This window comes from Rosa chinensis, chromosome 6, assembly GCF_002994745.2.
Source record: "Rosa chinensis cultivar Old Blush chromosome 6, RchiOBHm-V2, whole genome shotgun sequence".
NCBI classification, from domain to species: domain Eukaryota; kingdom Viridiplantae; phylum Streptophyta; class Magnoliopsida; order Rosales; family Rosaceae; genus Rosa; species Rosa chinensis.
Window position 1 is genome coordinate 762,864 of NC_037093.1, and position 14,443 is coordinate 777,306.

The 14,443-nt window shown below is 40.4% G+C and overlaps 2 protein-coding genes and 2 long non-coding RNA genes across 14 annotated transcripts; 2 read left to right on the forward strand and 2 right to left on the reverse strand.

Moving 5' to 3' along the window:
- Window positions 1-2,324: 2,324 nt before the first annotated feature.
- On the reverse strand, window positions 2,325-4,875 carry LOC112169949 (eukaryotic translation initiation factor 4B3). The gene is made up of 2 exons (XM_024307069.2): window positions 3,568-4,875; window positions 2,325-2,692 (listed from the first exon to the last, which is right to left on the reverse strand). Exons 1-2 carry the CDS (start codon window positions 4,770-4,772, stop codon window positions 2,617-2,619), a joined length of 1,281 nt encoding a protein of 426 aa, XP_024162837.1. The 5' UTR covers window positions 4,773-4,875; the 3' UTR covers window positions 2,325-2,616.
- A 281-nt stretch (window positions 4,876-5,156) lies between these two features.
- On the reverse strand, window positions 5,157-10,040 carry LOC112169950 (probable magnesium transporter NIPA6). Of its 11 annotated transcripts, none has more exons than XR_002924961.2 (10): window positions 9,654-10,039; window positions 9,437-9,493; window positions 9,246-9,336; window positions 8,989-9,149; window positions 8,753-8,880; window positions 8,519-8,656; window positions 6,933-7,025; window positions 6,687-6,804; window positions 5,905-6,068; window positions 5,157-5,636 (listed from the first exon to the last, which is right to left on the reverse strand). XR_002924961.2 is itself a non-coding variant. In XM_024307070.2 (9 exons), the coding sequence occupies exons 1-9, from the start codon at window positions 9,775-9,777 to the stop codon at window positions 5,974-5,976; spliced, it is 1,005 nt and encodes a 334-aa protein (XP_024162838.1). In that variant the 5' UTR covers window positions 9,778-10,039; the 3' UTR covers window positions 5,157-5,973. The 11 variants fall into 11 exon arrangements, 2 of the variants coding, with proteins under 2 accessions (XP_024162838.1, XP_024162839.1); XR_005801379.1 differs by lacking the exons at window positions 5,157-5,636; window positions 5,905-6,068 and adding exons at window positions 7,304-7,403; window positions 7,535-8,021 and having other exon boundaries at window positions 6,756-6,804; window positions 9,654-10,040; XR_005801378.1 differs by lacking the exons at window positions 5,157-5,636; window positions 5,905-6,068 and adding exons at window positions 7,304-7,403; window positions 7,611-8,021 and having other exon boundaries at window positions 6,764-6,804; window positions 9,654-10,040.
- Window positions 10,041-10,501: 461 nt separating this feature from the next.
- Window positions 10,502-11,541, forward strand: LOC112168718. The gene is made up of 3 exons (XR_002924392.2): window positions 10,502-10,763; window positions 11,042-11,116; window positions 11,239-11,541. It is a non-coding gene; the product is annotated as an uncharacterized LOC112168718 (long non-coding RNA).
- A 1,143-nt stretch (window positions 11,542-12,684) lies between these two features.
- LOC121049724 lies at window positions 12,685-13,785 on the forward strand. The gene is made up of 2 exons (XR_005801160.1): window positions 12,685-12,814; window positions 13,505-13,785. It is a non-coding gene; the product is annotated as an uncharacterized LOC121049724 (long non-coding RNA).
- The last annotated feature ends 658 nt before the right edge of the window (window positions 13,786-14,443 follow it).

Sequence of the window (14,443 nt, forward strand, 5' to 3'; positions counted from 1 at the left end):
TAACGACTTTGTCATTCATACACGGGCATTAGCAAAAGAGAGCAATGAGGGGCAAGCATAGTGCCATTTGTAACTTGGTCCAGATTGAATTTCAAGGCAAAAGCCATTTATTAGAGATGACATACATGAATTTCCTTTGAAGATTTTACTGGTGGGGAGTTGTAGTTGGCCGTCCAAGTAGCCAAAACATTAAATTGATGAGAAGGAGAAGAACTCAAGGATATGGGGGGTTTTTGAATAAGAGGTTAAAAGGCAGCCAGCCTAGACATAGAGAATGGACTCTCTTTAATGTTCTTTAACAACAATGTCTGCACAGATATGGGTTTTCTCTTCACATTTCAGCTGGACATTTCTCGTGTCCCCACTCAAAAGGTTGATGTACTAGCTAGTTTGGTGTGTACAGATACAGCCACATGAAGGGAGTGAACTTGTGTTTTCTCTATAGCCTCCAGATCCTCGATCTACAATGAGGAAGCCAAACTATATATATACAGATAATATATTAGAATAAACTTAAGTACTGAATTTGTTTGATGGATAAAAATCCGGCAATTTGTGTACAAATATTGGTGGAATTGGTTTATCCGTTCCAAATTATATCCAAATTGTTCGGATCGATAACCAATTCCGCCATATTTCATCCCAAATTCCAAAAGTTGTCCATGTACCTGAACTGCGGAAACCTAGTCTCATCCAAAACAAGAAACTTGGACAAGTTACGAGTCCAAAACTTGGGCTGAAGATGTGTGGTTCTAGTACTAGGATCGTAGCTTAGGGTTTAGAGATCATTACTAAATCTCTAAAGTTCCAGAGTTCAACATTCAAGTCATGTCTAATCCAAGTACTTTTTACCCCAAAACACAGGATAACAACATGGTAATTATTAAAAGTTTTTTAATCTCAATATGAGCGTAACATCACATAGTAAGTTACGGAGTAAATAACATGTTAACCTTCACTAAAATTGACCCACATCTATTTTGTCCTTTGTATTATATGTAGCAATCTATCAGCAAAGGCTTATCAAATGTTGCGAATTGGAACCCCTTCCCTCATCTTTGTCATTTGACTTTCTTCTCACTAATTCATGTTCTAAAACTCACTCTCAGATTGTGAACCCTCCATACTCGATCTAAAATTACAAATTTTGCTAGTCTTGTGCTATGAAACAGTCTCAACTCTCAAGATCTTCATTTTAATTTAGAAACCCCAAAGTTCTCTCGTGTAAACTGAAACATTGAGATAGTTGAAGGGTTCATCTACGCTGACATTAACATATTGACAAATCAAGTATGCATTGGTAACTAAGTTAGCTTAATCTTGAGCTAGTCTACGACTGTTGATCACACCAATTGCGATCAACTTCCAACAGCCATTGATGTCTCAGTATAATTTACCTTTCTGCATTTGCATGGTAAGTAGAAGAAACAAGGGGAACAGACGGAGCTGTGAAGGTAGAGAGAATATGGTATATTAACAAGGAGGGGTATGTAGGGTGGGAGGGTAGAAGAAGACAGTAGAGAATTAGAAATTATGGGTATGACCGATGCGGCTGGGTTTAGGTGTAGAGAGTCTCTCACATAAGTTCAAGTAGTACAGAATCCAGCCAATCTTGAAATTTCTCAAGTTCCAACTAGTACAGAATCTAGCCAATCTTAAAATTTGAACTTCAAAAGCTTGAAGGATTAGCCATGATACATTCGTAATTCTAGTTGGGAAAATATTTTCTGACAAATTTATTATATCTACTATTATAATTAATTAATCTATATTTGATGTACTAATACATTGGCGTACATAAAACTAGTTAGATGTCGTAAAAAAAAAAAAATAAATAAAATAAAATAAAATAAAAAACTAGTTAGATAGCAATGCCGAAATAATAACAGTCTAGTCCGATCCCATTGCGCTAAATGAACATGAGAATACTTGTAGGGATGGCACATGGCCACATGTATTGCAGATCACACCAGTTCATTACTACTTGTACTCGCTGCCTGGTGCCAGTTGTGTGTGTCCTTTGCCCCCATTTTGTTTGAATCAAGATTCCAAAATATATAAATCATTATGCCTCCCCAAGATCCTGAAATCTCACATTTACAAGATCCTGAACAGTTATTCCTATCCAAACCAGATATCCTGTATCACTCGCTCAAAACTACCTTCCGGCGATGGAGCCAACACAGACCCATAACCTAAACGACATATAAATAATCACACATCACTCTACGACAGTGCATTCAGCAACTCTTCATCAACCACACATCCAAAACCAAGAAAACACCAAGAAAACATTGCATGTGGAAGCACAAAAGAAAATGATCTGGACAATTATCCAATGAACATACCACAATTCCACGTTAACTTAACGATCAAAAATAATTATCAGAGTCACAGTGTTTCTCAATCTCAATACAACATACAAAACAAAGTCCTATAGGCAAAACTAGTATACTTGAAAACCTACCAAAAAAAACTGTTTTTAAGTTGAATGTATAGCATTAGCGACATAGCATAAATATAAAAAAGAAACTGAAAAATCAACAGCCTCATGGAATCAGCAGATCAAGCAACTTAGGACTTGTTCCCTCTAACATCATATTTCTAAGCTCCTCTTCAGTTCTCATTGACATTCTCATTCTCCGGTTCTGGTTCCTCAGAATTGCTGCTCCTACTCTCATCGTTTCCAGCACTACACTCAAAGAAAACAATTTAGTTTCAGAGTGGTAAGAGAACCTGGAAATTAGCACAAAAATGATTCCATGTACACAAGAACAAGCAAAGACCTTGAACATAATCAACTTGAATATCAGGAATGGCTAGATTAACATCTACAGATGCATAAGTACATACAATACATTTCCCCTTTGGTGTTACATTTTGCAGGTGACAGGGTTAGGTTCCTTCGTTCCTAAGTTTGTGTTCTCAAAACGCTTAAGAATGAACATGCAATCCCAAATATTACAACACACAAATGTTGGTTCTAGGGCCCTTCAGGATATGTAACAACTATCAAGTTGAGAATACAAACCAAATAATAGGGCCTTCTAACAAATAGAATACAAATACATTATAGAGCACTAATGAGAGAAGGGAGAGACAGTATGAACAGAACTCTTCAAAACAGGACCGCAATACCTCACAGTTCAAAATGCTTCCTTTTGAATTTAAAATGGAACATTAAAAAACACAGCTTATTGCTTAGCAAAGTAATGCAGAAACACCAACAGAAAACACTGCAGCTTATTGCTTGTTAGATGATACAAAAACACCACCTAACAAGCATCATTTCTCCTACAATATTCAAAAAGTATAGACACAAATGAGCATCACTTCTCTTACAATAGTCAAAAAGTTCACGTACAAGATGTAAGTAGTAGGGTTCCATCAAACAAAACTTCAACTAGCTAACTGAAACCAATTATAACTACAATGCACCTCTTTAACTGGCAATTTGCTGACAGAAACCACGCATACGAAGTACTAAAAGCATCAACCTTTACAATTAAGCATCCTAAAGATGATCAATTTATATAAACAATCAATCATATAACTGAAGCAGCATACCTCTGAGGACGAGCCTCAGCCTCTGCCTCCGCCTCAGCCACAACAGGTTTCCTCCAAGCTCCCACGGTGCGGTCACCAGAGCGCCCATTTCCCATCCCAAAACTCCTCTTCCCAAAAGACTCCCCTTCGGCAGCCACAGCCTCCTTCTCCTTAAGTTTCACAGACTCAAGCTGCTCGTCAATCTTCTTCCAATCCTGCCCCTTCTCTGCCAAAACCTCCTCTCTGGGCCTCGCCGCCCCAAACGGGTTCGAACCCCTGGGCCTTGGTGCTGCCGCCACATCCACAGGCACCGCCACCGGTGAGGTTTCATTGCTCACAACAGGCAATGTCCTCGGCTGCAAATTGAGCCTCGGCCTCCCAGTACTCTCCATCCCACCATTACTCTCCTCCCTCTTCCTTCCCCAACTCTCCGAATCCGCACCGCCACCGTTCGAATTGAACCCTAACCCTACCTTCCTCTCCCTTTCAAACCCACCACCACCATTACTCTCCTCCCTCTTCCTGCCCCAGCTCTCCGAATCAGCACCGCCGCCATTCGATGCAAACCCAACCTTCCTCTCCCGCTCAAACCCACTGCCAGAGCCGCCGTATCTCCTTCCCTCCGACGAAAACGAGCTCTTATTCGAGACCCAGCTGTCAGATTCATCCGCCTTCGACTGAGACCCAAAGAACCCTCCTCTATCCCTCTTCTCAAACCCATTCCCCGCCACCGATTTCTTCCCGGCGCCCCAGTCGTCGGCCTCATCCGCCCGCGACGGCCCATCTCTCTCCCCTCCTTCTTTCCCCCCGAACCCTCCTCCTTCCCTCCTCTGATTCCCCCACTTCGAACTCAAATCCTCGCGGTTCCCCCGATCGCCGCCGTAGCTCTTGAACCCGCCGCCGGGCCGGTTCCGTTCGAGCTCCTCGGCTGTCCGCTCGCGCGGGCCGGTCGGGAGAACCAACCGATCCTCGTGGGTCAGGCCCACGGGCTCGGCGGGTTTGGGCCCGCCGAAGGTGGAGAACTCGGCGAGGCTGACCTTCTGGCCCTTGTTCTTCTTCTTCGGCTTCGCGACGGCGGCGGAGAGAGAGGGGAAGTCAGCGAGGGGCTGCTGCGTTTCGATCTTGGCCTGATGTTGTTGTTGTTGTTCGAGCTCGGCTTCGTGCTCTTCGGCGTCGAGGGCCCACGCGCCGGGCTTGGCCCAAGGAGACGACACTGTTGCCGCCATGGTTGCGTTTGCGAGGTGAAAAGCTTTCTCTGGTGTTTCTTCGCTCTTTGAGATTTCTGCGATTTGTGTTTTGGGGATGCGTTGGTTTGAAGCGAAGGAAGGGGGTTTGTATTTATAGGTAGGGATGGGGATTTGATCCGACGGTCCAGAATGGATTCCCAATCAGATAGGGAATCTGGCTTTGATCGTAAAAAAGAGTTGAGAGGAAAAACTTAACACGAAAGTAATTGAGGGGTTTGTAACAGTAGATGAACTCCCATATTTTTTTTTTTTTTTTGAAATCCTTCACTACCATTTTTACGGTCGTGATTAGCGAATTAGTAACCGAGTTGGAGATGATTTTTCACTTCAGTTGTGATTAACGAATCCTCATATGAAATAAGATTAGTGTAACAAGATCAAAAACTTCAAAAGAGTTGAATGAGTTGAATACAAGATGTACAATGCCAAGCGGTAGCTGCGGAGTAATTGGCCAGTATGCCTCTTGGTTCTGTTCTAATAATGCGCTATTGACTGATGATACATAAAAAGAATCAGACTATGAAGGGAGAAGAGATCAAATTCACTCATACATCAACAAGAATCAGGGACAGAAACTGCAAGCATCCATATGTGTATATACCAATAGCCGTCATAGACAGATTGGACATTGCCAATATCACAGCAAATGTCTCTGCGCCACTGGTATATTGATACAGCACTGCAACCCCTTTTCCTGAGCCGATGATGATTCAGAGTCGGCACTGAGAGTGGTTCCACAAGCACACATCGGTAATCAACAAGCGTCCGGTTGAAGGTCTCATCAGTTGGCTTGTGAAGAAAGCCACATCAAATTAATCTCTGATAATCACCCCAAGGAGACACCTAGAAGAAACAAGGAACTCTATAAACACTGTCAAAGGGCCGCCCTATTGACACCCGACGCATTGCTCTCTACATCCTGTCAACTAATTTCCTTTACTTTCTCACTTTGACCTAAAATTTCATATTTTCCAAAAAAATAGAAACAAATATATAAAAAGACCTGCCATGGCTAGCTAGCCTAGCCTAGGAACATGGCAAAAACCAATGGAGGGAAGAGGTGTCCAGATATTTGAAGTTGTAATGAGCTATGTGCTAGGTGTCAACTCACTCAAGTCACAGCGCAGCATCATTGCTAGGATTCCATTCTCAAGATGACCGCTGCTGATGAATGGGTATATTACGGTTCAAGAAAATCTGAATCGTGTAAAGCAATTAAATCTTCATCTTGTGAAGCCTTCATTGAATCTCCACTAATGTACCATGTTACAGTTCCTGTTACAAAGAGCAGAACTACTGTAAGCTATAGTCAAAACTCAACAAGAAGATCTGAAGATACACCGAACACTACAAAAACACTGAAAAAGCATTTTTAGGTAGAAAATATAGACTATCACAGCTAACTGTAAGCGTAAATTTTCCCTTTATTCAAATGACAATGTAACATTCCACCAGATAAGAAAAACTACCTTTCCAGTCCTTTTTTATTTTTCCATAAGGTACTCAACCATAGAAGCAGTTACAATTAAGATGGGATAATCCAAGTACATGCTTGGGGCACAGGGTGTTATAGATTACATCTTTTTTCCGATTAAGAGGCAACTAAATATCTTGCACTATTGAGATCAAATATAGAATCATTAGACTCAAAACAATCTTCTTGAAGAGACACTCAAAACTGAAATTGAAATTATGCTTTTGGTCAAGAAAATGAAAAGAAAAGAAAAAAATAAACACGCGCGCGCGCACACGTGTGCTTGTACTCCTATGTTTAACTCTTCGTTTTTGTGATGAATTTCAATTATCAATGTTACCATGTTGCAGGATGTACTAAGAGAATAAAGAGCAAAAGAATCCAACTGTGAACCTTAGACAACAAAGTCCATTCTATACCTTGCGGAGGAGGTGGTTCCTGATCTCTGGTGGCATGGAGTATAATGGTTCCTGACAGTACAGTAATGAATCCACAAATTTCAGAGGCTATGCTGCTCGCGTCCTGACCAGACCAATCCTGCAGAATATAGAAGGAAATGTGCAATCAGAATCCTATGTCTCTGTAGTTGCTAGCAAAACATGTAAAGAATCAAAGCACCAGAAGGAATCAGAAGGAAACCCCAGCATATGGATCAAGCAACTTACCTTGAACATTATTACACTAGCAATAATGGTCAGAGTTGTGAACATCACATAATATACTGGAGCAACAATAGTTGCACTGAAGGTATCCAAAGCCTGAAACGAAGAATTCATGAACATCAGTGATATGAGACTTAGATGCTTAAGCAGAATAGCATCTGACCAGTGCGTGATACATAAGCTTAAGTTGTCAACAAACTGGAATCAAAATTGGCCAAAATGTATGCCATCTGAGGGGAAACCAGCACCTGCAGGCATTAGTGGCTAGCGGCTAGTTAGACCCCACTTAAATTCAACATATGTATTATATATATAGTTAAATATGTATTATATATATCGTTAAATATCCCTTCTAAAGAACAGATAGGTCTCACCTACGGACTGCTACTTCGTAGCCTTATGTGGCACCAACATGTAAGGAAACTCCTAAGAAGAATGGAGGGGCCCAGATCAATGAACCAGGGTTCAATTCTTCTGCTAAGAAGAACAAACAAGCAGTCAACCCTCCTGTTGTTACTACTATTACTACTACTGCTACTACTACTGCTACTACGCCTAAGAGGTTCGACAATCTAAAGGAAATAGGGCTCAAAGAGTCGATGGACCTGCTTCTTTGACTAGGGGTAGTAAGGCTGATTCAACCTGCTGGTCAAGGTAATATTGAAAGGGAGCAATACCAACCTCCTCATCCATATGAAGTCGATCAATTAGAATTCCCAAGACCAGAGCTCAGGGTCTTTCCTTATGACTTATCCAAAGCTGCAGAAATTTTTTATGAACTTCTTGCTGCGAAGCCAGCTCAATCCCCAGTTATACAAAGACTTGTCTAAGCTGAAGGGGAACAAGTTTTGCAAATGCACAAAATGGACGGGCCTCACACAAAAGATTGTGTTCAGCTCACTTCTCCAAACATGGTTTGATCAAGGCAAAATTCCAGGACAAAGAGAAGAAAAGCCTCTGAAGACTGACACTGAACCATTCGCTGAGGTCAAAATGGTGGTGGAACTCAACTGGCCAAGAAAAAAAACAATCCAAGAAAAAAGAGAGTGGATTTTACTACCACTGGCTCATCCAGGCCGGAAACTGGGCCTCCTGTCAGAACACTAAAATCTTTAGGAGACGGGAAATTCTGGCAAATAGCTACATAAGTGCAGTGGGCAAGAGGGGGTTCAAATTCCAGATCAGATGGGAGCAAACCATGAGCCTAACCATTCCAACTATCCCCGTCTTGGTAAGAGTGTGCGTGTGTGTGTGTGTGTGTGTACATATTATGATTGAACTTTCATAATTTGACTAAGTTTCAAACTTGTCACAAATGAATGTCTGTGTGCTTGATCTAATGCAATTATAAGTACAAGAAATAGGGAAGTCAAAAACACACAATGCATCATTTTCCTCTCCTTTAGGGAAGGAGAAACACATTGTGGTCAGAAGGTAACAAATAGGCAGAACATGATCTGAGAAAAAAAAAATTGGAATTGCATCTCAGGTAGAGCACAGATATCTGGTACAAGATTAGTATTACCACACAAAATGCTAATGACAATAGTCTTGCAGGAAGGGGACAGCATTAATAGCTGACTACTGACCTTGTTGAGGTAATTCAACTGTGTAACGACGCAGATTACTGCAACGGTCAGAAAAAACCAAGTCTGAGGATAAGCTATTTGACTTACTCCCTCAAGAGTAAGCTTTATTGCAATTCCAATGGCCTTTATGCTTACAACCTGAAGCAGCAGAACACAGCTAAGCATCTAAACAACACATGATACATAAAGGAACAAAGCGCCTATGTACTTGGCAAACAAGAGAAGCATATTTACCGTAAGTGAACCCATCAAAGAACAGATTCCCAAGTAGACTAGTATGTTTGTTAGCCCATAGCGAGGTTCAAAATGCAAAACCAAAGCTAAGACCAGGGAAAGTGTAGCTGCGACGTAAATTAGAAAGGCTGTTGGTAGAAAAGGAAAACAAAAACAAGTGTTAATAACAACCCCATTCAAGTTTATGACAACTAGTATTGAAGACAGAAAACAGAAGGGAGTATAAAGTCATTAACCTGGTTGAGTCGCAAGAGTCCATATTTCCAGTACAGAACTCAGAGTATGCTCCTGCGGCGCATGGATCACAATAACCACTGATCCCACAATGCACGTAACACATCCCACAATCCCCATTTTCTGCAGCCTTTCCTTCAACAAGAAGTGCGCCAAGACAGCACTAGACAAATCCAACAAAACACTCGAGTCACCAAACAAACTTCCTCCCATCACAAATCACCACAGAAATGACCTCGAAAACACATCTCACACTCACCTGACTATTATACTCAACGCACCAAGTGGAGTTACAAGAACTGCCGGCGCATATACATAAGCAATGAAATTCGCAACCTCTCCAACAATCACTACCGAAATTGCGAAAATTCAACACCAAAAAATCAATACCTCATATCCTCTAATCCTATATAAATGAGTAACAGAAAAATTGGCAAGAGCTAAACTTACTGGTGATCATGCCCGCCCACCATAATGGCTCTAACAAATAAGTATAGCCCCCAACGCCTACACAACTCAAACCAGAGAATTTCCATCAATCCCCAAGCACTAGAATAATCCTAAAAATTGAAACTTTTGATAAAACCTTTGCAATTCAGTCCAATTTTTCGGAATCTTAAAAGGCGAAAAAAGGAGCTGAAATTGAAATCGAGAAAAGAAATAGGACCTGCTCGAGTTCCGGCGGCGGCGGCGCGCTTGAGGCCTTTCTTCTTCAAGATGAAGCTGGAGCCTATGAAGGCGCTGGAGGCCATGGCTAGTATCAGACCTATCGAATTCTCTGACACCCCCATCTCTCTCTCTCTCTTTCCCGCCAACCAGAATTGAACAGGTGGCGCGCTTTCTCTCTCTCTCTCACTCTCTCTGTGAAATTGTAATGGCAGCTCTGAAGATTTCGGAGCGAGAGAGAGGGAGAGAAGAGAGGGAGAGAAGGATCGGGTATTGAATTTTCCGGTGTCGTTTTGTCGGAAGTTTCCGGTGGAGGGGGAGGATCGCCTGTTTCGCGTGCTGATTGGTTAAGTTGGATTCTCTCTCTCTCTCTCTCTCTCTCACTTGTTTTCTAATATTTCTGGAGGGACGGTGTCGGAATGACGATGTTGCCCCTATCACATGCAAAGGTGCGGTCTCTTTGACTCTTTTGCGTAGCTGGAACAGCGTACGTGATCGAAAACCGTGGCGGTGACGTGTATTTGTTTTGTTTTGGCCGGCTGCTCCGCCTCCACCACCACGGCACCACCCAATACGGTGGCGGCACTCATTTTCGGTGTCGACAAAGACATCTTCTATATATATATTTTTTTTTTGAGAATGATGAACAAAGATTTTTAGATGACGTAAAGATAAGAGTCCTTGACCAAATATCCAATTTTAAAGCAAAGTATTCCCACTTACTCTATAAAAAAAAATTTATTCTCATTTACTCAATTTAAGCTCAAATGACAACTTTATTCTCAGCCTATTTAATAAATTATAGACTCTGTCATCGATCTCTCTCTCACACACACACACTGGCGCGCGCGCACACACACTTTAATCTTAATCTCCGATCGGCGGTGTGCTGGCTCAGTGGCAGTCGCCTTCGACCTTGAGGATCCTTCGGGCGAGAAGTTGCACGCGCCGTCGAAATAGGCAGTGAACTTATCGTTGCTCCGGTCGAGCTTGTAGCCGGTGACTGGATGACGTCGTAGGGCAACTGGGAATCGTCATCAGCGGTGGCTCTGAAGAACGGTGATTGTTCTGGTTTGAATTAGCAATTCCGGCCAGAGCTCTGCAAAAAATGGTGAGTCTCTGATCGCTTCACTTTACATGATCGTTTTCGTATAGGCCGCACCTTAGATCTAATCCAAATCCTTTAGTTTTTTGTGCGAATTCCTCATTGTTTGATCAACTGTGTCAATTGTAGTGACAGTGTTGGAATTCATTAGGCTCTGTTTGGTTGATTTGAATTCTATGGCTGCTCCATTTTTGATTTGATATCGGCAATCAGCCTGAGCAATTGTAACTTGAATTTCGGTGAGATCTTGTGTTGATTGTCGTCGATTCTGAGTTGTTATGTAGATTCTAATCAATGATGAGAAGATTTGGAGTTTTGAATTGGCACTGATAGGTCTTCCTTTCCGACTTGAAATCAAGGTAATGTTGTTAAATTCCCTTTTCTTTAATATTACTTGTTCTCTGTGGGATCAGATCTCTATTCTAATTGTTTTGTTTTGAATTGTGTTTCTAATATTTTAATTGAAATCTTCTTGGTTCAGAGGAAACTGGCTCAAAGAACAGAGAGAGTAAAATCTATGGATCTACATCCAACGGAAAATTGGTTGAAGACTGCCTAATATCATTTGTATTTTGTAGATCATGAAATTGTTGCAAATGCTTGATCGACTTCGCATTTTGTTTTTCTATTTTGCCTATTTTTACCATACCAGCATATATGAGTATCATGCATATGTAAGCGTTTATGTGTGCTGAAGAAAGGAGAGCATCATATCATTTTTAGTTGTGAATTGATATATTTTGTACTTTCTAACAATGTCGGAGCAATAATATCTTGAAACATGGGTCAATAAAAAGTTTATTGAGGACAAATAAAATCTTTATTGGAGGGCAATAAAAAGTTTATTGGGGGGCACTAAAATCTTTATTGGGGGGTAATAAAAAGTTTGTTGAGGGGCAATAAAATTTTTATTGAGGGACAATAAAAGCAGACTCCAGTCGCCGGACTCCGATCTCTGGTCACTGGATTCCGGTGACCAGAGAGAGAATTCTGGCAACCGGTTAGATTCCTGTCGCCGGACTCTGATCTCCGTTCACCGGAATTTGGTGGCCGGTCACCGGAATTCGGCGAAGTCTTCGATGACTTATTTTTCTTGCTAAGTGATAAAGACGGAGAGGGCAAAATTGTCCTAAAAATAAATAATAAATAAATATTTAATTGGGTATTAGGGCAAAAGATATATAATTTATTGGGTAAATAGACAATCTCATAAGATGGTTGGGTAAATGGGGTAAGTGTATCTCAAATTTGGGTAAATAGACGTTTTCCCTAAAGAGGGCTATGGTATGTTTACATTTCTTACATATGTCATATTTCATGCAATATTTAATATTTTGAGGATTTATGTTACCACTTGATGACTCATATGTGGTAATTTAACAACAACAACAAAAATCCTTATTAAAGTGAGGGTAAGGCTATGGTATGTTAATATTTCTCATACATCAACTATTTTTATCACTTTGAGGACTTTTTGACTCATTTTACCACTTGAGGATTCATGTAGTAAATTTACCACTTTAGGGACTCATGTTACCATTTTGAGGACTAATATTACTATTTTGATGACTAATTTACCACTTTAAGGTAACTGTATGCATGTCATACGTTAACACATTGTAGAATTTCCCTTGAATAAGGTTCTCGTTTGAGTAAAGGAGGTAACTAGAAAAAAAAAATCATCATTATGGTAAATGAGATCTTCATGAGAGTAAACTAGGTTTTCATATGAGTAATTAAGCCTAAAAGTGTTAATTGTATTAGGTTCTCATTTAAATAATTTTGCCATTTACATTTTACTTGTGTACAGGCCCGCTCACCTGCGGGACGAAAATAAAGGGACAAAACGGGATGAAATCATTCCAGCCGTCAGATCTTAATTAAATTGATCAAACGGATAGAGAACCAAACCATTAAAACCAAATCTGTTTAGACTGCTAAGACTCCACGCCTAATCTGTTTATCTTCCTTGGTTCCTCCTCCCTCGTCTCAACTCATGCTCTCCCTATACCATTCTTCATTCTTCCTCATCACCATAAGACTGGTCTCTCTTGAAGGTATTTTTCTTAGATTTCTCTCTCTCTCTCTCGATTTTAGGTTTTTTTTTTCTTTCTTTCTTTTCAGTTTGGTGAATCATGGAGCCATTGTATTTTGTTTGATGATTTCGTTGCTAGTGTTCTGATTTCATTGTCGAAATTTTGGTTGTTCCTGTGGAAGTATTGATTTTGGTTGCAAATGGTTCGTATTTGGATTCCTGCTCAAAATTCGATTGTCTGGATTTGCTATGTTTGTTTTGGGATTTGAAAGTGTTTCTATTTTTAATTGCTGGGATATAGAGTTGGTCAAAAGAAATTGAAAGAAGGACAATTTACATGGTATCTGTATAATCTAGAATTAGAGCTATAGAAGAAAGTTATATCATGTGGGTTGAACTGCTGATCATTGTTGATGTCAAGGATTCTTTTGTCACTGTTTTCGTTTATTATGTTTTCTGGTCAGTGTTATTTAATTAGAATCTCTATACCAATTACAGCTGAAATGCAGAGAAAGATCAATATTTCTATTATTTCCGACTTCCAAGGGAATCGAAGTTGCAATAGGAAAAGATCAATTACTATATATTGCTAAGTGATTATTATATCAATGCTATACGGGTTTACCAAAAGTCAGGTGATTCCATAGAAGGAATTTGGTTGCAAATTCTATTATCATTGTTGATTCCTTCTTGTTGTCATCATGAAATTCAGGTGAGGAAGTCAATGTGTCGTATCAAGCACGTACTCACTTAGAGAGTAATTGAAGAACCCGATTCCAGGAGGTCTGCTGAGATGAAGAGGATGATAAATGCGTTGTGATGGCCTCTACACCCATGTATTGGATGGTTGGTGATATTGGCGACGCTGCCTAGCTTCTTTATCTCCTTGCATGTAGGACTAGAAACTTGTGGTAATCTGAATTAAAAGGAGCAACTTGTAATATGTGATCAATCTATGATGGCTTTTTATCTTTCTATTTTGATGAACTCTTATGGTGGCTTGTTTCTATGTGAGCAAAATAATTAATACAGTTTCTTGTTTCTCTGCATGATAACTTGCTTTATTATTATATATTTGTAGATATGTAAATTTTCTTCTCCAACTCGGACTTTATTTTACAGAATCAGTAGAACTTGACGACCATTCTAGTTACATTTCAAAGTTCAGTCCTAAACCTAGGGCTTTCACACAAGTCATCTAAAATTGCAGTAATAACTTGCGGATGAAGTTGCTCCACACTCAAAGCTCAGCATCCGATCCAGACTTAGAAAAGCACATCAGCAACCTGGTTGATTTAACGATACACATGAAGTTTCACAATGCAGGACTTGTTCCATTAGAATTGGCAACAATTGCAGGCCATCCACACCATTTTTTATCTAGTTAGAATTTCAGAATCATGTTCAATCAGGATGTTCAGACATTGTTAGTAATCCCCAACCGACTCCATGAAGCACAGTACCATTCACCAATCTATCCACATAACCAGAAGTCCAGTTGCCAGAATGGCTCCTTAAAACAGCACCAGCACCGATGTCCCCGTTTTGATTTTCTAGCACCACCCACATTGAGGTTATAGAAGTTCACAGAAGGCTTACTCAAACCAGTCTGACCATGCTGGCAGCGTTCTACAACTTAGCACCATCAATT

Bases quoted from the DNA above. Each gene is read 5' to 3' on its own strand.
- LOC112169949 (XM_024307069.2), bottom strand. From the start codon at position 4,772: ATGGCGGCAACAGTGTCGTCTCCTTGGGCCAAGCCCGGCGCGTGGGCC. The intron at 2,693-3,567 runs GTATGCTGCTTC...CTTTGAGTGTAG, and splicing joins GCTGAGGCTCGTCCTCAGAG to TGCTGGAAACGATGAGAGTA.
- LOC112169950 (XM_024307070.2), bottom strand. From the start codon at position 9,777: ATGGGGGTGTCAGAGAATTCGATAGGTCTGATACTAGCCATGGCCTCC. The intron at 9,150-9,245 runs GTGAGTGTGAGA...GGATTTGTCTAG, and splicing joins GCGTTGAGTATAATAGTCAG to TGCTGTCTTGGCGCACTTCT. The intron at 6,069-6,686 runs GTATAGAATGGA...TCTTTGTAACAG, and splicing joins GGAACCACCTCCTCCGCAAG to GAACTGTAACATGGTACATT.